General features: G+C 37.4%; 1 protein-coding gene across 2 annotated transcripts in view; it reads left to right on the top strand.

Moving 5' to 3' along the window:
• UHRF2 (ubiquitin like with PHD and ring finger domains 2) overlaps positions 1 to 22,897 on the top strand; it is a 78,663-nt gene that overhangs the window by 49,970 nt on the left and 5,796 nt on the right. For both annotated transcript variants that reach the window (XM_085042218.1, XM_085042217.1), the window contains exons 6-10: positions 6,113 to 6,299; positions 9,274 to 9,397; positions 9,791 to 9,898; positions 13,343 to 13,447; positions 21,309 to 21,415. In XM_085042218.1, coding sequence (XP_084898344.1) covers positions 6,113 to 6,299; positions 9,274 to 9,397; positions 9,791 to 9,898; positions 13,343 to 13,447; positions 21,309 to 21,415 — 631 coding nt within the window. The remainder of the gene's footprint in view (positions 1 to 6,112; positions 6,300 to 9,273; positions 9,398 to 9,790; positions 9,899 to 13,342; positions 13,448 to 21,308; positions 21,416 to 22,897) is intronic.

Here is a 22,897-nt window from a genome sequence, read left to right as displayed (position 1 = left end):
AAATATTTATATGAAACATGCAAATAAGACCTAGGTACCGACATATATCACTTCCATCAGAATAGAAATCTGTGCTTATCATCAAAAATGATAACTCTTCCTGCAATAAAAAGATAACACAAAATTATATATACAGCTAAACTCTGCTTTGTTGGTTGAGGTGAACAGACCTGACTTCATGTGACCAATAGTGCAGCTATAGTTTGTGCATATGACTTACAACATGGTTAAAACAGGAAAGTGAAAAATGAAAGGTCATGTCATGAAAATGACAGTTTGTTTGTATATTGAAGAAAGTTGAGAAATCCAAGTATTGTTTAACCAAACTGAAATATGTACATTTTTTTTTCCTCTTTTCGTATTAAAAAAAATTATTACTAACCTTTTACCTAAGAAACTGGTTTCATAACTGAAACCAGTTAATAACATAGGTGAAAACAATGTGTGATGCTAAGAGATACAGAAAAACATGCCATTTCATTTTGTGTATTATTTATTGGATGTGGTAAATTAGCAGGTTTCCTTTAGGGAATGCTCAGTCTTCACTTTTAAAATTTTTCAAAGGAGTTAACAGTTATCTGAGATTTCTTAGTCTGACTTGAATTGGTGTTGACAACTTGGACATATTGTGAGTTTAGTCTAGCTGTAACGGAAAACCCTCAGATTCGTTCATCAGCACTCTCAAAGTTTTTCCTTTCTCTTGAAACGAACCTTGGGAGAGAAGTCTCAAACTAATTACTTGCATTTGGATAGCATGATAAGCTAGACTTTACTAAGAGCAATAATGTCATAGGTTTTGGCACTGAAAAAAGAATACATATTTAAGTGTACCTTTGCCTTTAAGGCTTTGCAAAATAGTCACTGCTCATAGATTTACATGTTTTTCAGGTTTTCTAGTCAGTACATCTCACTAAACCTTTTATCGGCAGCTGATAATCTTCTTTCTTTAGTGATTGTTTTATATTCTTCAGTTTTAAAGTTTTTCTCTTAAAAATGATTCAAACTGCAGTGATCTAGTGCTTCTTATCATAGAATGGTTCTAGTTGGAAGGGGACCTTTAAAGATCTTCTAGTCCAACTCCCCTGCCACAGGCAGGGATATCTTTCATTAAATCAGGTTGCTCAATGCCCCATTGAACCTGATCTTGAAAGGTTCTAGGGATGGAGCATCCATACCTTTTCTGGATAACCTCTGCCAGTGTCTCATCACCCTCACAGTAAAAAATTCCTTCCTTGTATCTAAATATGTTCTCTTTCAATTTAAAACTGCTACTCATTGTTATTGCTGTTTCTCCCTGTCATTACTAATCTCAGCAAAAAATCTTTCCCTGTCTTTCTTATAAAATATTAAAGTACTTTAAGTATTAAAAGGCCTCTTTAAATACTGAAAGGCCACAAAAATGTCTCCCTGGAGCTTTCTCTTCCCCATTTTGAACAAACCCATCTCTCTCAGCCTTTCTTCATAGTAGAGGTGTTCCAGCCCTCTGATAATTTTCAAGGCCCTCCTCTGGTCCTGTCCTGGCAGTGGTCAGAAGGAGTATTTAGGGAACTACAGGCCTGTTAGCCTGACCTCAGTGCTGGGGAAGGTCATGGAGCAGATCATCCCTGTGTCATCACACATCATGTGCAGGACAACCAGGGGATCAGGCCCAGCCAGCAGAGGTTTGTGAAAGGCAGGCCCTGCTTCACCACCCTGATCTCCTATGATAGGGTGACCCACCTAGTGGATGAGGGAAAGGCTGAGGCTGTTGTCTACCTGGACTTTAGTAAAGCCTTTGACATTGTTTCCCTGCAGCATTCTCCTGGAGAAACTGTCTTCTCATGGCTTGGACAGGCACACAATTCACTGGGTAAAAAGCTGTCTGTATGGCCAGGCCAGAGAGTGGTGGTGGATGGAGTTGTACCTGGCTGGTGGATGTAACTCCTTATGCATGATCTGGATTAGGGGATTGAGTGCACCTTCAGTCAGATTGCAGATAACACCAAGTTGGTTGGGGGTGCTTATCTGCTGCAGGGCAGGAAGGCTCTGCAGAGAGATCTGGACAGGCTGGATCAATCAGCCAAGGCCAAGGCTGTGAGGTTCAACAAGCCCAGGCCCAGGTCCTGCCCTTGGGTCACAACAACCCCAGGCAGTGCCACAGGCTGGGGCAGAGTGGCTGGAAAGCTGCCCACAGGAAAAGGACCTGGGGGTGCTGGTGACAGCAGCTGAACATGAGCCAGGCTGTGCCCAGGTGGCCAAGAAGGCCAATGGCATCCTGGCCTGGATCAGCAAGAGTGTGGCCAGCAGGATCAGGGTAGGAATTGTCCCCCTGTACTCGGCACTGATGAGGCCACGCTTCGAAGCTTGTGTTCAGTTTTGGGCCCCTCACTGCAAGAAAGATATTGAGGTGCTGAAGTGAGTCACACCATGTGCCTAAAATATTGATTAGATATTAGGAAAATTTTCTTCATGGAAGGAGTTGTTAAGCATTAGACCAAGTTCCACATGGAAGTGGTGGCATCATCATCCCTGGTAGTGTTCTAAAGGTGAGTGGATATGGCTTGAGGACATGGTACAATGCTGAACATGATGGTGGGGCTAGGTTGACAGTCAGACTTGATGATCTTAAAGGTATTCTCCGACTTTAACAATTCTGTGATTCTATGATGAACTTAGCTTGGTGTTATCTACAGCCTTTTTGAGGGTGCACTCAATTCCACTGGGTAGGTCACTGATGAAGGTATAAAATAATAGTGGTCCCAGTATGACCCTTGAAGAACACCACTCCATACTGGTTTATATATTTACATTGAGCCATTGGATATGAACCATCCACTCTTTCAGTTCAGCCATCCAGCTAAGTCCTTATCCATCTAACATTTCATTCATCAAATCCATCTCTCTTCATCTTAGAAGCAAGAATATAAGACAGCTGTGAAGCTAGGGAGTGTCCCAAAGGAGGGCCACGAAGATGGTGAACAGCCTTGAAGGGAAGTCATAAGAGGAGCAGCTGAGGTCACTTGTTCTGTTCAGCCTGGAGGAGTTGGAGGGGAGACCTCATTGCAGTTAAAACTTCCTCGCAAGGGGAAGAGGAGGAGCAGACACTGATCTCTTCTCTGGGGTGACCAGTGACAGGACCGAAGAGAATGGACTGAAATTGTGTTAGGGAAGGTTTAGGCTGGATATTAGGAGAAGGTTCTTCATCCAGGGGGTGGTTGAGCACTGGAACAGCTGACCCCAGGGAAGTGGTATCAACACCAAGCCTGACAAGGTTTCAAGAAGTTTTTGGACAATGCTCTCACACACATGGTGTGATTCTTGGGGTGGCTTGTGCAGAGGCAGGGGTTGGATGTGAGTGATTCTTGTGGATCCCTACCCACTCATGATATTCTATAATTCTATGATTTTATTTAAGATTCTGTAATACTCTATAATTCTATAATCAAAGATTCTATATTCTATAATGTTCTATAATTCTGTATACTATAATCTAAAATTCTATTATATTCTATAATTCTGTGATTTAAGAATATTGTGAGGGACCAAATCAAAGGCCTTACATATAGATGAATGACATCTGTAGTTCTTTGACAACTGATGCATTCTGTCCATGGTGGAGGGCCACTGTGCTGGTCAGGCGCTATTTGCCTTTGGTGAAGCCATTTTGGTTTCTTTGAGCAGCCCTCTGTCTTCCATGTTTTGACATGTCTTCCGGGAGTCTCTGCTCTGTGATCTTAGTGGGCACTGAGGTGAGGCTGACTACAGTAATTCCTGGGTTCCTGCTGTTCACCCTTTCTTAAAAACATTGAAATGTTTTTAAAATATTGAAACTTTTTTTTGAGTCACTGAGGACTTACCCTGACTGCTGTGGATTTTCAGACATGATGTGGCTGCCATGACTCTTTATAATCATGGAGAGTGGCTAACTACATTAAGCGATTCTCTCAGGACCCTGAGACACATCTCACTGGCTCTAATAGTCTTGTGTATGTTCAGGTTCTCAGGTGATCTTGAACCTGATCTGCTCTTACACTGGGAGTGACTTCAATTCCCTACTTCCTGTCTTGAGGTTCAGGGACCTGAGAGATGTGGGAAGAGTGATTACTAATGAACACTGAGGCAAAAAAAAATGCTACATACCTCAACCTTCTCCGTGTTGATTGTCATTTGCTCTGTCCCATTTTTGGGGACAGAGGGGAGAATGGGTGTGTGTGTGTATATTTTCTTTCATCCTCCTCTTCTGACCAACATGTCTGTAGAAGCCATTCTTATTATTCTTTGTATCCCTTGCCAATTTCAGTTCCAACTGCACATTTAACTCTCCCAATCCTGTCCCTACACACCCAGGCAGTGCCTCTATATTCTTCCCAGGATACCTGTGCCTGGTTCCACTGCCTGTGCTTTCCCTTCTTGTATTTCACTTTGGCCAAAAGGTCTTTACTGAGCCATGGTGGTCTGCTGCCTTCCTTGCTGAATGCTCACTGGTGGGAATTGAGAGATCTTGGGCTCTAAGAAAATGTTCTTAAAGATCTGATGGTTGTATTCTGCTCCTTTTTCCCTGACTGCCATTTTCCAGAGGGTCCTGTCTACTAATTCCTTAAATAACTAAAATTCAGGCTCCTAAAATTCAGGAGTTAAAGTCAGTACTTTAACCTGTCTTTGGCCCATAACCCTTGAGATGATGAATTCTGCCAGGGCATGATCACTTCAGCCCAGGCTGTCACTGATCCTGACCTCTCCAGTTAGTTAATCTGTGTCAGTAAGCAACAGGTGCAGTAACACTTCTCTGTCACCTGGGTTAAGAAATTATCCTTGATGCTCTCCAAGAGTCTCCTGGTCTGCTTCCATCTTGCCAAGCTGCTTTTACAGCAGATGTCAGGGTGACTGAAGTCCCAGCAGCTGCACCAGAACATGCCAGAGTGATGCTTCCTGCGGGCGGAGTAAGAAGGTTTTGTCAATTGAGGGGCTGGTAATAAACACAAACCATGAGGTTTTCTTTGTTGGCTTGGCCTCTGATTTTTACTCATAAGCTCTCAACCTGTTGATTGCTGAATTCAAAGGAAGATCTGTGCAGTCAAACCTTTTATTTTTGTTTTTTTTAAATAAAGGGCAACTCCTCCACCCCTTGTTCCTTGCCTGTCCCTTCTGAACAGTTAGTAGCTATCAATTTCAGTGCTCCAGTCATGTGATTTATCCCACCAAGTTTCAGTTTTTATGATTAGATCATAGCTTTCCATCTGCACAGTCACTTCCAATTCTTCTGATTGTTACCCATGCCACTGTGCTAGTGTATAGACATTTCAGTTGGACAACCAACTGTGTCAACTTTTTAGATGAAAAATCTCTGGTTCATTTGAGACATTTCACAGGTGTTTCTCTGTTAGTTTTTAATTCATCACCAGCCCCTGACTCTTCTTTGTTGATCAAAACTCCATCCTCTTCCCTCTGTAAGTCTAGTTGGTTCTGCCTTTGAAGATAAAAGTATTCTGCAAGGTCCTTCAGAAAGACCGCAGGTACAGCGCAATGCCCCCTTTCTTATAAGACTTTCAGTCTGGTATTTCTCTCCATAGAGATTTTACACTAACCTAAAATGTGTGGATCAATTTCTCTGTTAAGTCTGTTCGGCTGGGAGGGCATGTTTTTCTTCAGTAGAAAGAGGCTTGGATTTCTGCAAACCCTTAGTCATTAATTTCCCTCTTGGTATACTTAAGAAAAACATTAAAATATCCAGAACTCCTCTGGATACGTCAAGGATCCACCTTATATTTCTATTCAAGAATAAACTCCTGAAAGAAATATTTACTTTGATTTCTTGTGTTATCCAAGCTAACTTGCAAGGAACTTATAAGCTGTATACCTTCAAAAGGCAGCAAAGTTCCATCTGTAGGGAGAATGTGCAGGAACATCTTGGGGTCAGGAGAAAATAAAGAGAAGCTGATGATTAGTCATTTTCCATTTTCTTTATGGCTTGTTTATACAGCAGAAGAAATCTCAGTGGCTTAGATAGTTACCTCATATGAAAAAAAGCATTTTCAAGAGAGCAGTGTTCATGTTCAGAAATATTTTTTTCTGTAGATGCAGTAATGCACTTTTCTGAGCTACATGGCATTTGACATTTCTTTGTTTTTGACAGGAAAAAGTGGCCCTGAATGCAAGCACTGTAGGGCTGATCCAGATAAGGAGTGCCGGTTTTGTTCGTGTTACTTGTGTGGTGGCAAACAGGATGCTCACATGCAACTCCTGTGTGATGAATGTAATATGGCTTATCATATATACTGCCTGAACCCTCCCTTAAGCAAGATACCAGAAGATGAAGACTGGTAAATATACAAGGATGATTTATTTACCTATATTAACGTTCTATACATGGTACCTTTTTGATATTTGCACCTCATGGAAGAAAATACTGAAGATGCTTTCAAATTCTGGGGTGTTTTCATCCATCTACTTAAGGCTTATGTTTTCTGTCAAGATAATTTTTTAAAATCATTCACAAAGGATTAGTAGTAAGCTTTAATGACCATTATGGAATTTCAAGACTGGTATGTTCATTTATTCATTATGATTATTATGATCTTCTGTGACATTACCAGATCGGATTGTATTTATTGACAGTTGTTGTTCCTCAGCCCTTTTCATTTTTTAAAAGCTTCCCTGCTTGAGCAATTCTCTTATGCTCACACTTCTCTGTCCCTTCATCCTCTGTCCCTGTTGCTGCCCCTGTGCTCTTTGTCACCTCTACTGCATTCATGTTTCATGCTACGGAAGCACCACCACGTTGCTACTCTTCATTTCTTATGTACTTACTCTTATGGCTTTATTAGCTGTCTACAGTTTACACTGTTCATATTTATCACCTGCCTATGACTTACTTGACATGCTAATCCTTCATAAATGAGTAATAAATAGAACTTTATTCAAATGAAGTTTTCCATTACATAGAATTCATTAAATGTCTAAGATGTCTGTGAATACATTACATGGAATCTCTTTGAACCTTATGATTATATTTTATGTAAAAATCTGTGTAAGTCTTTTGAAAGTTTTAACATTCTCTGTAATTTAATAACTCAATCTTCTACACCTTACTGGATTCCATAATGTTCGTTGGTCAGTGCCTGGTGGTCTGCCTGTTTTCTGGGGCAGCTATCCTCACAGTAAAGAATTTCTTACTAAAATCTAAAACAGCTAGAAGGTGCTGTAAGGTCTTCCTGAAGCCTATTCTCCAGACTGAACAGCCCCAACTCTCTCAGCCTTTCTTCATAGCAGGAGGTGCTCCAGCCCTCTGATCAACTTGGTGGCCCTCCTCTGGACTCTTTCCAGCAGGTCCACATCTTTCCTGTGCTGGGGCCCCAGAGCTGATGCAGCACTGCAGGTGCGGTCTCACCAGAGCAGAGCAGAGCAGAGCAGAGGGGCAGAATCCCCTCCCTGGCCCTGCTGGCCATGCTGCTTTGCATGCAGCTCAGGATTAATGTTGGCTTTCTGGGCTGTGAGTGCTCATTGCTGGGTCATGGTGAGCCTTTTGATCGCAAAAACCTCCTCCTCTCCAGAGCTAGGAATTATTTGGAGGAATAGAGCTAGTCTATTCTCCAAATTATGAATTTCCAGAAGTTAAATTCATATAATTAAAACTTACTGGAAAATGGCTGTCAAGCCATTGTTTTTGTTTGCTGTGTAACTAACAATAGGAGTCTTAAGATCTGTACATGTAAGTAGGTAGCTGGATCTGTGGAAGAAATTGCCAGGTAGTAGAGGTACAGTTATGGACCTAGCTTACGTGAGCTAATTTTGGGATGCTTAGTGTCACCAGCCAAATGCTGCCTTAATGCTTGTCGTTATGTAGAAGTGCATTTGCATTGGACAAAGCATCTCATACCAAAGAAGGAGCTTGTGCCCTCCCTTCTTCTAGCATGCTAACAAGGAATCATGACTTTCTGATTCTCAACTTATGAACAGTTTGCCTTAGAAGTGGAAATACTTCCATTTCATGTTTTTAGTGTGTAAAATTTGACAAACTCTCTTCAGGGGTTTAGCCTTCAGTTTAGGTGTGAATTTATCTTGTGGGGATTCAGTCACTCTGTGAAACAGTATTTAATATTTCATACAAGAGTCAGTTTAAAAGATATTAATGTAATATTTTTACCCTATCAAGAAACAGGGAATTCACCATGTGAATTCACCTGGTTAAATCTCCTTGTGAATTTGCATGATGTCATGTTTGTTATTTTAATTAATCATTGCATGCTCTTTTATAGTAAGCAGCTGTAATATCTTTCAAAGTCTTAGTGTTCTACAATTTCGTCATCTTACATTATTATTTTTTTTTAATCTACATGGCTTCATTATTTTAATGGTTCAGCATCTTTACTGAGATAGTGAAATCTATTCCTGTGGACATTAATCATTAATTCTTCTATTCATATCCACCTACAAAACTTAATAAATCCAAAACAGCAGCAGCAGCAGTAGTAGTAGTAATAGTGGTTGTTGTTGTTGTTATCTGAACTAGGTTATCAATGTTAGTGTAGATAAGGCTTCCTCTTCTAATCATGTGTGGGTCAAACCCAGGCTATGGGAGCCAGAAACATGGGCATGCCTTTGTATTGATGTTCTTGGAGTGGTATAAGAATGCTGTTTGAAACTGTGGAAGGACCACTGTATTTCCTTTCTTTCTCTGCTGCAGTCACTGCATATTAGTATCTCTACTTTCCTACCAGAATGGCTTTGTGTTAGTTGTAGTGAGCCTCAGCATTGTTATCTAAGTGACTTCAGTGTTGTGGAGTGAGTGTGTTGTTGGTGTGTTTCTACACACATTATGTCATGCCTCAGCTTTGTTTAACATTCAGCTATCTGCAGTAAAATTTACTGCACTACCAGCAAAATATAAGGGTAGACTGGGCAGGGCATAGAAACAGACCAGGAGTACTGGTTAACAGCGCACTCTAATCTCAGCTATCTTTTCCTTTATGTGATATAAATGAAAGAGGACTACATGAAGAGAGAATACAGGAGACATGGGGACTCTAACATATCATGTGAGAAAGAATAGTTACATGTTATGCCTCTAGCACTCTACCTTTTAAGACACTGAAAAAGCCTTTGTTTTAAAAGTTGACAGTATTTGTTCATGTTGAGTTCTTTTTTAAGCCATAGACTTCAGCTGCTTAGGACTGGTATATGTTTGCTGGCTTGAAACATTCAGTCAAAATAAACAAGTTGACACTACTTTGGCTACAAGAACTGTATTGCCATTATTATGAAGTTAATTGAGAATTTACTGAAACCTTTTTTTAGGTATTGTCCTTCCTGCAAAAATGATTCTAATGAAGTTGTAAAGGCTGGAGAAAAGCTCAAACAGAGTAAAAAGAAAGCAAAGATGCCATCTGCCAGTACTGAAAGCCAGAGAGACTGGGGAAAGGTACAGTGTGTTTTAGAAATAGCTGTTGCTCTGATTGTTCATGTTTGTGCTACATCTATAATTCTGCTTTTATATGCACTACATAAGAATCAGGACTGGGTTGCACAGACAACAAGATGATGTTTAATCCTGCCCACTGTCTACTGGCAGTTAAAGCAGTGGAAGAAGTACTAAGGTGACTGGAGGTAAAAACAAAAAAAAGAAAAACAGTCCCCAACTGCGCTCCCAAACCCATAACCACATGTTACTTAATTTAACATTCATTTTAACAATTGTTAACATATTTTAAAGTATATGTTTGTTATAATAGACAGATTTCATTAACTGTGCATTGAATTTGCAAATAGTCTTCAATATTGTAATACTGATTCATTTTGTCTGACGCATTTTTAGGGCATGGCTTGTGTTGGTCGCACTAAGGAATGCACTATTGTTCCTTCAAATCATTATGGGCCTATACCTGGTGTTCCTGTTGGGACAACCTGGAAATTCAGAGTCCAGGTATGTTGTTTCAGTATTAGCTGTAGTTGAAGGAAGTAGGAATAATAATGAATGGGTTGGGCACTAAAATAAATTAAAATTGACAATTGCCATTTTCACCAGGAGTAAGTAAAGCAAATACATTGTGATTCCAATATTGGAAGTGATTGTGATAGTGAAGGTCGAACTATACTGATTTTACCATAAAATTTAAAAAAAAAATCTGTTGGAATTAGGATAAACATATTTCACATGTTAAAGTTTTAAGTGGGATACTTAGTAAATAGAGTAAAATATTTTCTGACAAGTTGATTTCACATGAGCTGATTATCCCATGCTGGGGTTGTAGACTGCAGATTTTGAAAACAGATTTGTGTTTTCTGCAGATTTGTGTGGTATCACTCTGAATCAACTCTGTAGGTGTTCTTGGTCATATGTAATGGATGTCGAAATTTGCTTTTAGGCTGATGAATAGCTTAAACCAGTGTAAGCCTGTACTGCCACTGAAAATCACTGTATATTCAGCTTTTGGTATTTTTTTGAACTGTTCCATTTTCTGTTTCAAATTTTCCTTGGGCTCTGCGGTAAACGAGAGTGGTAAAAAACTGGCAGAAAAACAATCCCATCTGGGGCAGAAGGGGGGCTAATTTTCCCAGTCCGTTTCATATTTTGGTTATGTAAGCAGAGAGCCAATACTCAACGGGGCAGGAAAAAACAAAGCAGGGAGGATGGGAGAGCTTCATTTTGTGCCAGTGCTGATTTTTTGGTGGTTTTGAAGTGTCCAGCAAGCTACAAACTTCTTCCCTTTTTCCCCAGCCTGATCCGATTGCAATGATTTTTGGGTTATCTTTCTTTTTTTAATTGTTTTTAGTCATGGAAGTACATATTTCTTTGTTTTCTAAATCAGTTAGTTCTTTGTCTCTTGCATGTGTAAATGATTGTAACTGTATGTTTTCTGTCACACTTGGAAGAATGAATACGAGTTTTTAAACTTCTTGAGGAGGGGCAAGCCAAAAATCAAAAGCCTCTTCTGATTTGTTTCATGAACTTTTCATCACTTGCTTTCTTTTTGTTGGCTGCCAGATTATGTAAAGTCTAATAAGTAAGAAAACTTTCTAAAATCACTTAGGCAAACTCAAAGTATCAAAATCAATTTTTATTTTTACTGCTTCAATAATAATTGGAATTACTAATGTTCACGTTTTTGTTAGGAATTCTATTGGTAACACAAAACCTTTTCAGATATTTCTAGTACTGGTAGGGAAATAGAAACAGAACTAAAGTGCTGCTTCTGTCAGAAATCTGTGAAAGAATGTTAATTTTTATAGATATATATGTGGACTAGACATCAAAAGACAATTACCATTTCTGCATAACTAATTTATTTTGGGTACAAATTAAATACTTTGTCCTTTTTTTTTAAAGATTGAAATGCTTTCTACACAGAAAGTTAAATTACACTTTTTTCTCATATGAACTAGTCTTTTTTATGAGAAAATGGGTTTGTCTCAGCAAACCCATGAGAATTTACAGACTGTAGTTTCTTTATTTCTGATTTGCATAGTTTTTTTATGACACAAACTCTCTTTTCCCTAGAAGGAAATTGACTAAGTATTGCTTCTGGAGAGAGCATCTGAAGAGCATCTTTGGCATGAATTACTTACCAGAGCTCATCTTTGGGGTGAATCAGAAACCTAAACCAGAAACCTAAATTTAATTGATAAAACCTGGAAATGAAAAGAAGGGAGGGAGGAATGAATTAAAGGATGTTTGATACAACAGGAAAGAGGAGTGCAATAGTGGGGCCTTTTAATTCAGTATACTCATAAATGGTCTGGAAAAACTGGCAAATAGCTGATAAAGTTAAATGAGACAGCATGCTAAGTTTGTTGTGGATAGTAAACATGGGGCTGGGAACAGTTCTAAGTACGTTATTTGTAATTGGCTTTCAGCACTTCTTGTTATTTAATTTAATTAAAGAGATATTCTAAAAGTTAATTTTGAAAAAATCTCATTTTAATACCCAATAGTCATCAGAAAAATAAATTAAGTACTAAATTATCATAAAATGAAGAATAAGGAAAATAAAATACATTATTATGAACAGTAATCAGGATGATTAAAGGACTGGAATGGTTTTCACTCATTTGGAAAATGTTAAAAATTCTGCGGGGTGTAGATGATTATAAAATGCACAGTATAAAAAAAGTGGGACCAATATACATACTTCTGTAATGTCAAATTTTCAAATTTGTAGTGTCAAATTTTGTAAAGTGGTCATGAAAAAAATGTCAGGTGTCCACACCAAAGTGACTGATAGTGGTACTAGTTCATATGACAAATGATACTACTGTGAATTCTTTTATCTTTTCAATACTATGAATCCAAGGTTTTAAGTGGTGTAGGAAGTCACAGACTGCTGGATGCTGAGAAATTGTGCAAGGAAGTATTATTGTGTCCCTGCATAGTTTTCATACTGTACACGGCTCTAATCTGTTGTTAAACAGTGCATTTTTGACTAGCTGAATCTTTGATGTATTGTATTACAAAATTTTAAAACTATAGAAGTGTAGATCGTGAAGAGGAGTTCAGGAGTGCAAGAAGCAGAATGAGAAAAACAGGCAAGATCAAGGTCCAAAAGAAGATATGAAGGTAGAAAGAAGTATCGTAATAGGTTTTATGCTGGAAACCTTCCTTCTATTAGCAGTATTTTTGGCATCACATACTGAGAAAATGGCAGAATTTGACATAGAGTCCCTTTTTTGTTCATAAAGGTTGTTTGTGAGGGTTTTCTTTTTAATAATCAGTAGTTTGAAACCATTATTAAATCAGTCTTTGTGGGAGAGATGCTCCAGCAGGCTTTAATGATGTTGCCAGATTATGATACAGCTGCAGCTTTCAGGTGGTCAGCTTGCAGATTACTTGAACATTCATTATAAGAGAGTTATGATCCATAGGGTGTTGGAATGGCTTCTTCTGTTTCTTTGGGCAGTGTGATAATATTCCTCTCTGCTGGTTACATTTACAGTGTGTTACTTTAAAAGTCCCTAGCAAAATAATCTTTACCCTGGGATCTTCTTTGATTAAAAATTAAAAAATATTGCCAAACTGGCAGATCTCCTTCTGCTTTGAATTGTTCTAAACAACTCTGCAAATGAGTACAGTCTTAGGTAGTGCTTATGGAAAAAATCTTGGAGATTTTTCCTAAAGAAGAAAGTGCACCATTACGTCTTCCAGTGTCACTACTGTCCTACATTGTCCTGCTGGTTTTCTGGGTGTTCTTACTTCTAGTTTTTCTTCCTCAAAAAAGAGTGGAATTCCCACCTTTAATGGCAATCTTACATTAACTGTTGACGCAGAAACCTCAGTACCATAGTTTAAGCAGAAAATTTATTGCTATAAGTGGTTGTAGGTGACTGGGTCTTTGAAAAAAATTGCTAGAAACTGGCTTTTTTCTGTTTGCAGGTGAGTGAAGCAGGTGTTCACAGGCCCCATGTTGGTGGAATCCATGGACGCAGCAATGATGGAGCTTATTCACTCGTACTAGCTGGGGGATTTGAAGATGAAGTGGTATGTCATTCATGCGAGCAATGGTCTTGCTGTTCTGATGCATCAAATGTATCAATGTCTGTAAATATAGAGTTATATTTGTTGTTTATTCTAAAACTAATGTTTAGGCAGATATGACTGTACTACTGATAAATTAAGTAGTTAGTATTTTGGAGAGAAAAACCTGAAGAATGCTTTTGCTCAGATTTACGTTCAAACAAAATATCAATTGCAGCTGGCTTTGACCTTGCCTAGGGTAGTTACATTTCAGTATGCTTTTGGTGTCTGAATTTAGCATAATGCAAATCTGATAGTGTAATTATATGCAAATAATATGTTTTATGTTCTGCTTTGGTCATGATTTTATTACATTCTAAACAGTATTTCTAAATATGCGATACATTTATTTTAATGAAGCAAGAATCAAAGATTTGTGTTAGTTACTTGATACTATGAAGTTCTGAAGGTTCTTGGCTCCTCCTAATAAGCACTTTCAGAACTTCTTAGCAAAGTCTTAGAATCTTGTACTATGATCCCTATAAGGTGCTGGGAAAAATTCTGCTTTGATGTTAACATCTAAGTAGAACAACAAAATCAATTATGCTGCTAAACAAAACAGTAACTGCTTTCAATTTTCATCTCATGGTGTTGATCAACATTTATTTATGAAGAGATTACTGTTTTCTTCAGTTAAATAATGTTTACACAAGGTACATCCCTTCCTGCAGTTCCAGTCCATCAGATGGAGTTTTGAATCATGCATCAGGTGAAGGATAATGCAGTAAGCAACCTGTTTTTTTTAAACACGTAGCTGTCAGTCACAAGGAAAAGGGCACTGAAGAAAAAAAATAAGCATATGAATGAAACAGCATCAGAATGTAATATATTCTTTGCCAACAGCATCCACCAGCTGCTGCTGCTGCTGCTGCTGCTGCAGAATATTGCCTCTGAAGGAGTGTGTGTCTCTATTTGAACAAGTGGCATGTGGAGGTACTTGATGTTCCGATATGGTGTCCTTAGAGTCTACCCCAGCCCAAGCTCTCAGACCCTAAGAACACTGTGGTGCAGTAGTTGTATCTGCTATGCTGGGATGCTGCAGACTCCTTTTTTATTCTTTTTGGTGGTGATACTGATGTTTCCTTATTTCTGAGGTGGTAGTTATTCAATTCAAAATAGGTAATAAACTTAATTGGATCCTTTGTGTGTCTTTTCAGTTCACCTGAGAGATGTTATGACTATGTGTTGTTGTAGACACTTAAGTACAGTCATAGTCTAAAAGACATAAATAATTTTGAAAAGGCATAGTAAGGGAGAAATGTTGCAGAAAATACCCAAAAAACTTGTATGAATGTCAGTTTTTTTCTCTTTTCTAAACTAATAATGCAAGGGATTCTTTTCCCAGTTACATTACTAAAATTAGTTTTTCTTCTGTTCATCTTTCATATGCCAGATTTTATTTTCCAATTTACTTCCATTTTCCATGGGTTTTTTTGGAAAAGGTTGAGATGAAGCTCCTGTAAGAATATACACATAAAAATTAAGTTCTGTGCTTATGAGCCTCCTAAGTACAGTATCTAATGAATTTGACAGGTGAAACTTTTAAATAAAAATACAGACAAAAATCTCTTCTCACATCTATTAATTTTATTGTATGAGTACCAGAAAAGAGAGGTGACTCTTACTTGAATTTCAGCGGTATGACAAAGGTATTCGTGTGTAAGTTTTTATAAAATTGAGAAATAAATGCATTTTGGAAGAGTGTAATACTGTATGTTTGTAAACTTTATGCACTATTGATGCACGCTGCTGATGTGTGTCACCTTGGTGCTCTTCTTATGGCTTTAAATCTACAAAGTCACACTTTGGGGTAAAATAATAGCAAAAATACATTGCAGGAATCAGAATTTACTGTCCTAACTTCCAGATCGTGACATTTTTATGCCATGCCTTTAGAAACCTGTAATCCTGGAGACCCAGAATTGTCTCCAGTTTTGCTGAAGTTGGGATGTTCTGGATGTATCGGAGTGCTCATTAATAACAAGTTTTGTCAGTTCTGTCAGATCTGCCCTCGGGATTGAGAACAGGTACAGTCATAGCATACAAAATGAGCATTAGGTGAAATTGTTTTGCACATGAAGTTTTATTCTCATTTCTAATTACATGCATATAAAATATTTGCACATTAATCTCACTCCTGAAAAGGGTTAACTTTGAATTTTAGTGACAAGTTACATGGCTTACCTATAGTTAGCTTATATTTTGAATATGTTAGTATTACTCATCTCCTGGTATTTCTTTGATAGTAACCATAACGGGAACATTAGCTGAAGAAATTGAGAAGTCTTTCAGTAATTTATAATATAAGAATTATTCCAGAATAGACAAACATTTAAAGCCTAGATGCTGGATGTTAGCACTGATTGTACAATCACAGTGTTCATGATGAACATATTATGATTTTTCTGTTCATCAAATCAAGCAACTGAAGAAATTTAACTTCTGTATTGAAAACCTGCCCTCTTATTTTATGTCATTGTTTTAATGTATTTGGTTGAAACTGCTGTTTATTGTCAAAAGTTTCAAGATGCATGTTTCTGCTGGGTTGAGGTAGTGTTGTAAAGATGATAAATTAATTGTGTGGTGTGCTCTAGTTTAACACAAACAAAAATTATTTCTTCTGTAAGTGTTGTTGTGCATGGGAAATCTCTGAACTGGGATTCAGAATCTCTTCAAGAGTAATACCTGGTGTGGTCATTCACATCTTCTTATAAAAGATGCTGAGGTGACAAAAGAAAATTACTCTAAAGGCTCAAAAGGGACCCCAGGCAATATACTCATTGTTTAGATATGTTGATATTTTGTACCAAACACATTCAGTGCCTGGAATGTAGCATTCACAAACCACTTCATTAAATTAATGTCTAGTAGGAAGTGCATGTCTATTTTAGATTTTCCATGCATTGCTTTAACTAGAATTATAGTGGGCTAATTAAATTACTCATACAGATTGCAGAATTTTTTTCCCCTCAGAAAACCAATCCATTTTGGATCTCAAGCTGAGAGTCAAAGATAAGCATAATTTAAAAATGTTGTCTCTAAGAACTGTCGTATCTCCTAAGTAAACTCCCACTACAGGAAAGTGCCTTTGACCTGAAAAGGCTCTCTGGTGAACCTGGTTCGAAGTCAGAATGGATTTTGAATGGAGCAAAAGATAATTAATCCACACTGTATAGCCTGAATTATTTACATACTAATGTTTGGTTTTAAAAGTCTGGTAATCCGCCATTTTGACACTGAACATGGAAAGGAGTAAGAAAAACCTCAAAGAGGGATTCATATATGGTAGTTATCTAGGACTTTGATTTTTTAAAATGTTGCTCTGCTTCTATCACCAGTTAGCCACCTTCTGCTGTTTCCTGCTTTGAAGCTGTCTTTCCTACTGTTCAGACATGTAGATTGGTGAGCATTAAAATGGTGAAGTGTTTTCATCGTGGTAGAATGTGCCATGAAACTGCCAGCTTCTTGCTGTCAGGGGCAGTTGTGGGAAAGACTCAGAAAGACCAATGAAGGTCTATTCAGGCTCTGCATTTAATGCAAAGGATTCTTATTGATTTACAGATTAAATTTGTATTTTAGCCCTTCCTTTTCAATTGGCACCTTTTACTGCAGTGCTAAACCATGAAATTACCAAAAATAAATTACACAATAGGCAGACCTATTCTGTCAGCACTTTATGCCTAGAGAGTTTAATGGAGATGAATGATGACATGATTCAGTTTCAGATATCCCTACTACAAGGGAAAGACAATGCTTTCAAATGTAATTGCTCGATAGGTAATATTTGACTTGGATTTAATAACTTCATTTTAAAAGCCATAATGCTTTTTATTTTGCTTTATCATTTAATCAAACTCTTAGCTTTTATTCATCACATTTTATTGAGGTGAGACTGATGAATTGAGGGATTGAAGAAGTGATGATATTCAGGGATTTCTTGTATCAAGAAAGCCAATAAGACATGTTTTTTTCATTGTTCAGACTGAAGGTTTGAGCTCATCTGGAAGATCTGTTTGTGTTTATGATAGCCTATTACTGATAAATACAATTTTTGCATTATCTGTTGGGACCAAACTTTGGAATCGGAGCATAATAGCAGAGATATTCATGGAAAGACAAAACAATTGAGAGCTATCTTGAAATAGCTGATATTCTAGTAACTTGAAGTAGCTAATGTCCCTGTCAGCTGGTGCATAAAAGCAATCCATAGAAATAATGTGGTCAAATGATTCAATGGAACTCTAAATCTTGCTTTCTTCATTCTACATTATTTCTTTGTTAGACTTACAGCTGATTACATAACAACATTGGATAATGGAGTATAGTTTTATCCAACTGACTGTCTGCTTGTTCTGGCCATCTGAGGCTGACTGGCTTGTAGTACTAGAGCATCAGGCTTGTCTTCCACTCATATGCCTCAGTATGAGACACTGGGTCAATGCTACTGTGGCTGAAGTTCATTTGCTCTATAATGTGATCAAACTTAACAAACAGGACGGTTAAGAAATAACTTTACGGACACAACATAAGAAAAAGGGACATACAGAAGGCATTAAGACAGAATAACAAAGTTTTTACTAGCTGTTGAAAGACAGTTTTGGTGCAAGGAAGTGGAATTAAGCTGTGGAAAGCAGAAGAGAAATGGCAGAATTATATATTTTAAGGTAAGAAAATGGGGAGAATGTAGGAAGAAGGGAATGGACAAGATAAGACTGGGAAGAGAAGGGAAAAGGTAAGATAAAACATACAGACATCGTAATTCTTTTTGACATATTTTTTCTTTAATTGTTGAACTATTGTCTTCAGTTCTGCTTTCTGATCCTCTTGAGGCAAAAATAGCTTTACCTGTCTCACACTGGCTCTCAGTTAAAAGTTATTGTAGGTGGTAAGAAGATGCTGTATTATCTAGAGATAGAACTCAAAACTGTTGAGAAATTGTTTTATTGAATCATTACTCTCAAATCATCCCAAATAATAAGCTGTGAATATTCCTGTCATACTTCACTTTAAAAGTAAAACACCATAAACCCAATGGAAGTAGGTACTGCAGGTTTCCTGTTATGTCTGCGGAGTACCAGAGTCCCTATTTCACCTCTGCTTGGCATGGGCTGCATTCATATCCACATTTATTGCACTCTAAGGACACTGGGTATGTGCATCACTTACTCTTGCCAGTTTTGATTTTCATTCTCTACAAGCACGTACGAGTTCTCCTGAGCTTTCTTCCTTTTCTGTCTCAGCGTTGCTCTTATATCAGAAGTTCAAATGTCCTCCCATTTCTCTTCATCCAACCCAGTGGCAAGATTGGCAAAATCTCTGTAATTTTCTTTTAGTTCTAGCAACTGTGTCTTTGTTCCCTGCAATCCTTTCTTTTTTCCCCCCTAATATATCTGATATGAAATAAGGGATTATAGTTCATATAGAAAATAAAGCAGCAGTGAGTCTTACTTACATTGGAGGATGTTAAGAGAAGTCATCCTCTTGTAACCTGCCCTGTGATATTTATGCTCCATAAGTGTTCCATTTATTCTCCATTTTCTTTCCCCTGGATTTCCAGTTCTTTATTTCTGCATAGAGCACTTTGTTAATTAAAGAGAAGCAAATGTTACCTATGAAGTGTGGGATATGTTCAGGAGGTGAGCATGTATGCATAGGCCCTCTAGCCATACTATCTCTTCAAGCACAATGTTTTCAGTTTGCCTGTAGTTAGACTACCACTAGAGAACCACTCAGTCTTTCTCTGAAGATGGTGGAAAGATTTTGGGTTTAGGCCATTTACATTTAACCCAGTTTCCAGAGAAGTGTGTGCAAGTAGGAATGCAGTTGCATTTCTAAATTCTCTCTTGAGTTTTTTTTTTGCTTAAATCTATAGCAATTTGTCCTTGATTTAAGTTTTTCTGTTATGCCAAAAAATAAAAGTTTTTTCCATACTTCTGTCTCATGAAGATCTCATAAATCATGAAGATTTATCAACAGCCTGGTAGTTCATAAATAAAAGTTTGTTAAGAACCTGTCCTGTCTTGTAAATAGTTTTTCCCATATTCCTTTCATATGAAGTGTTTCTGTCTTTCATTTATTTTTTACATTGTTATATATATGTTATGTCAGTATGTATCTCAAAATCAAGAAGAGGGAAAAAATCACCTTCTGTTTTCACTTTACTTCTGCTTGTACATTAAAAACTGCCTTAACAGCCCTCCCCACCCTGCCACATCATGAACATGTGTCTGTTTCTTTATGTTTTACAAAACCCAGGTTATTCTGGATTCATGACCTCTCAAGATATGCTTCTCTGTTTTTCTGAACTTGTCACAAGCTTCTTATTTGTTTGAACAGTTGTGATAGATCAAGCAAATCCATCCATGTTCATATTATTATCAGGATCATCTTTCTGTGGTCTGTGCATTGTGTTTGACAGTCACTGGAAAATGAAGCATACTCTGTGATTAATTCCAATTCTGTGATACCTTATTTTATGCAATTTATTTTACAACCTTTGTTAGTAAATTATTCTTGTCTGGTTGGTCTTTTAAAGTTGTTTCATATACTGTCCTTAATAGAACTCAATGCCATTTCTGTTGGTTTTTGAAGATTAATTTAGTAGAATGAATAGAAATATGTTTTAAGAAAGCATATACCAGAGTTTATACGTGTCTTCACTAGGTTTTGAGTATACTTTTTAACTTCACTTGCATTTTATTATGTGCAGATAACTGCAGCCGAATTTCTGTTAAGTTTTCTCTACACAAAATAAAACTAACCTAATTTCTGTAATTTATCTATGGCCTTGTTCAACCAGCATTTCTCTCTCTAACTTTCTCTTTTTCTGCTGTTGTCAGTCATGAAATATGTGTAACAGTCTTGCACTGGATCCTAAATTATGTCAGACTTTTAATAGTGGTAAGAAATTGACTGAATTTTATTACTGCGTAGATGTTCAGAATTTTGCTATAAAAATTCATATAAACATTATTTGCGTATTAAGTGTTTATTTTCTACAATTGCTAATGCGCTTTATACCAAATATACATCTCCAAAGGAATAACCCAATAAATGTATGTGTAGTGTGTACATTTATATATTTTTGGAAATACATAAATTTCCCAGGAGTAATATGAAATTCTGTGACAGACTTTGTACAGGAAGTAGAAATACAGGTTTAACTTGTGTATTCAGATTTTGACTGTTTTCACAATTAATGATAAAAGATTTTATCAACCTTCCTTCAATTTCATGGAAATTCTACATAGGAACTATAGCACAGAATTATTTTAGCTTACAAAATACAAGTCTAAATTATTTTAAACTCTTACTGAATCAGAAGAGTTGGGATTACTATGCGTTGAAGCACCTGCCTTGTACATGAGGCAGCACTGTATGTGCTTATTAGCACTGAGCTCCTTGCACAAACTGAAGTGAGTGACGTGACCCACGAAAGGTATTTATCATGTACTTTACAAACATGATATTCTTGTAAACTCAATGAAACCTCAAGAGCAAGTAGCCAGTTGCTAGAATATGTTCCCTTCCTCAGATTTTTTTCCTTCAAAATAGCTTTATAAAAAATGCAAAAGTAGCATTTTTAAGGCAGGCATTTTTTTAATCAGAATTTTTTGGTGAAGAGGTTACATCTAGATCAGTAGTTTTGTGCTGGTGCAGCTGCTGTAGGATGGTGATACTGAAACTAAAAACATGTTTTTCATGCCCCGAATTACAGTTTTTCTCTGAGTAAACAGAACAAAAAAAGTTGCTTTTTTTTTTTTTTTTCCCAAATCGAGTTACTTTACTTTGGAGCATTAAACCAAAGGATAATCTTCTTGCACAGGATCGAGGAGATGAATTCACTTACACTGGGAGTGGAGGTAGAGATCTTTCTGGCAATAAAAGAATTGGAGAACATTCATTTGATCAGACATTAACACACATGAATAGGTAAGTTTTGAAGATAAAATTTTGAAGTATTCCAAAACAAAGAATTGGGTTGTAGTGCTTTAATTTAAAACTAACGTTTTGCTGTATTTTTTCACTCCTGTGCTGTGTTTGTAAAACAGCAATGCCTCTTGCTGCTACGAGGCATTTTATTGAGCATTACGTTTTGTTGCTTTAAAGGAACACACAGGTCAGTGGAATACAATGCTCTATTGCTGCTGCAGCTTGCAGTCACGCCTCTGGTTGAAAATGTTTTACAGTCACCCTCAGAAGACTGTTTTAATTAAATGAGGACTTTGTCAAAACACTTGAGCAGAAGTTTTCTAATTCTGAGTGTTTCTTTTTTTAAGTTTCTTCTCCGGTGGGAAAATCAGTTATAACTTTAAGTAGGAAGAAAGCATGTTCCTTTTCACATGATGAAAGAAATATTTTCTATTTTGCTAGCCCTTTCTTCCATCATATTTTTCTGTGAAAAACAAGGAATCAGGGTCCTGCTTTATCAAAACAGGTACTTGAAAGAGAACATATATCCTGAGGAAGAATTAGACATCTGCTTGAAGTGTTTTTCCATCCTCCAAAAGCCTGCCTGAGCAAAGGGTACTCCATCCTTTTCTGTTTCTAAGAGCATAATCTATTACACAACTGACCTCTGAACACCTGTGGGATGCTGAGAGTCGCTGAGAACTTTTGTTGCCAGGTCTGCATTTAGATATGTGCTGCTGCTCTCAGACAGACTGGAGAGGGATTCTTTCAAGCTGTCTAGTGGAGAAAGAGGAAAAGTCTGACTTAGCTACTGAGAAAGGGAGGGGGAGGGGGTATATGATGTGAAAAAGAACAAGAACAAGGAGGAAAGAAAGATAGAAGTAGTTTTAAGCAATAGCTTTACAAACATATTTAATCAATAGAGCGAAGTTGTTTTGGGTAACAGAATTAAAAGCTGGAGTCCTTACTGTCAGCATTTCTCTGCTCCTAGCAAGTGAGAAATCCACAGGCAAAACTACTTAACTTTGAAGGCATTAGTGCACATGGAGTGTCAACGTGCTGCTCTCATTTACTGAGCTTGATACAAGTTCTCTAGCACTTTGATTCAGAAGATTATGATGCTTCCATGTAGTTTAATCTGTATTTGTTTCACTTGTCCAGATGGTTTTACAAGGTTTCTTTTTATTTGGGAAACATTTTTAATGTTAGCATAGTGTGCCTATCTCTTACTGTTCTCTACAGTGTAGGTTCTATACTTGTGCTGTGTCTGTTTATAACACATATTATTTCTTCTGTTTTGAGATCCATGCTTTGGGTTGTTGCTGATTCTGAAGGGTTTTCAATCTCTTGAAGTCAGGCTGTGGTAGTAGAAATACTGTTTCTTTTGGCAGCTTGGTCACACTGTCTTGCTTCAGATTTCTAGAAGACGGTCTTCATGGGTAAAGGAGTTTGCTTGTCCTTGAGTTAGCTATTATGATTCTAAATCCTTCTCTGAGGTATTTT

This window comes from Lichenostomus cassidix, chromosome Z (assembly GCF_008360975.1).
Source record: "Lichenostomus cassidix isolate B80296 chromosome Z, HeHo_3.0, whole genome shotgun sequence".
Classification (NCBI taxonomy): domain Eukaryota; kingdom Metazoa; phylum Chordata; class Aves; order Passeriformes; family Meliphagidae; genus Lichenostomus; species Lichenostomus cassidix.
Note: the sequence above shows the minus strand (reverse complement) of the source record. Positions and strands in the feature narration are given on the sequence as shown.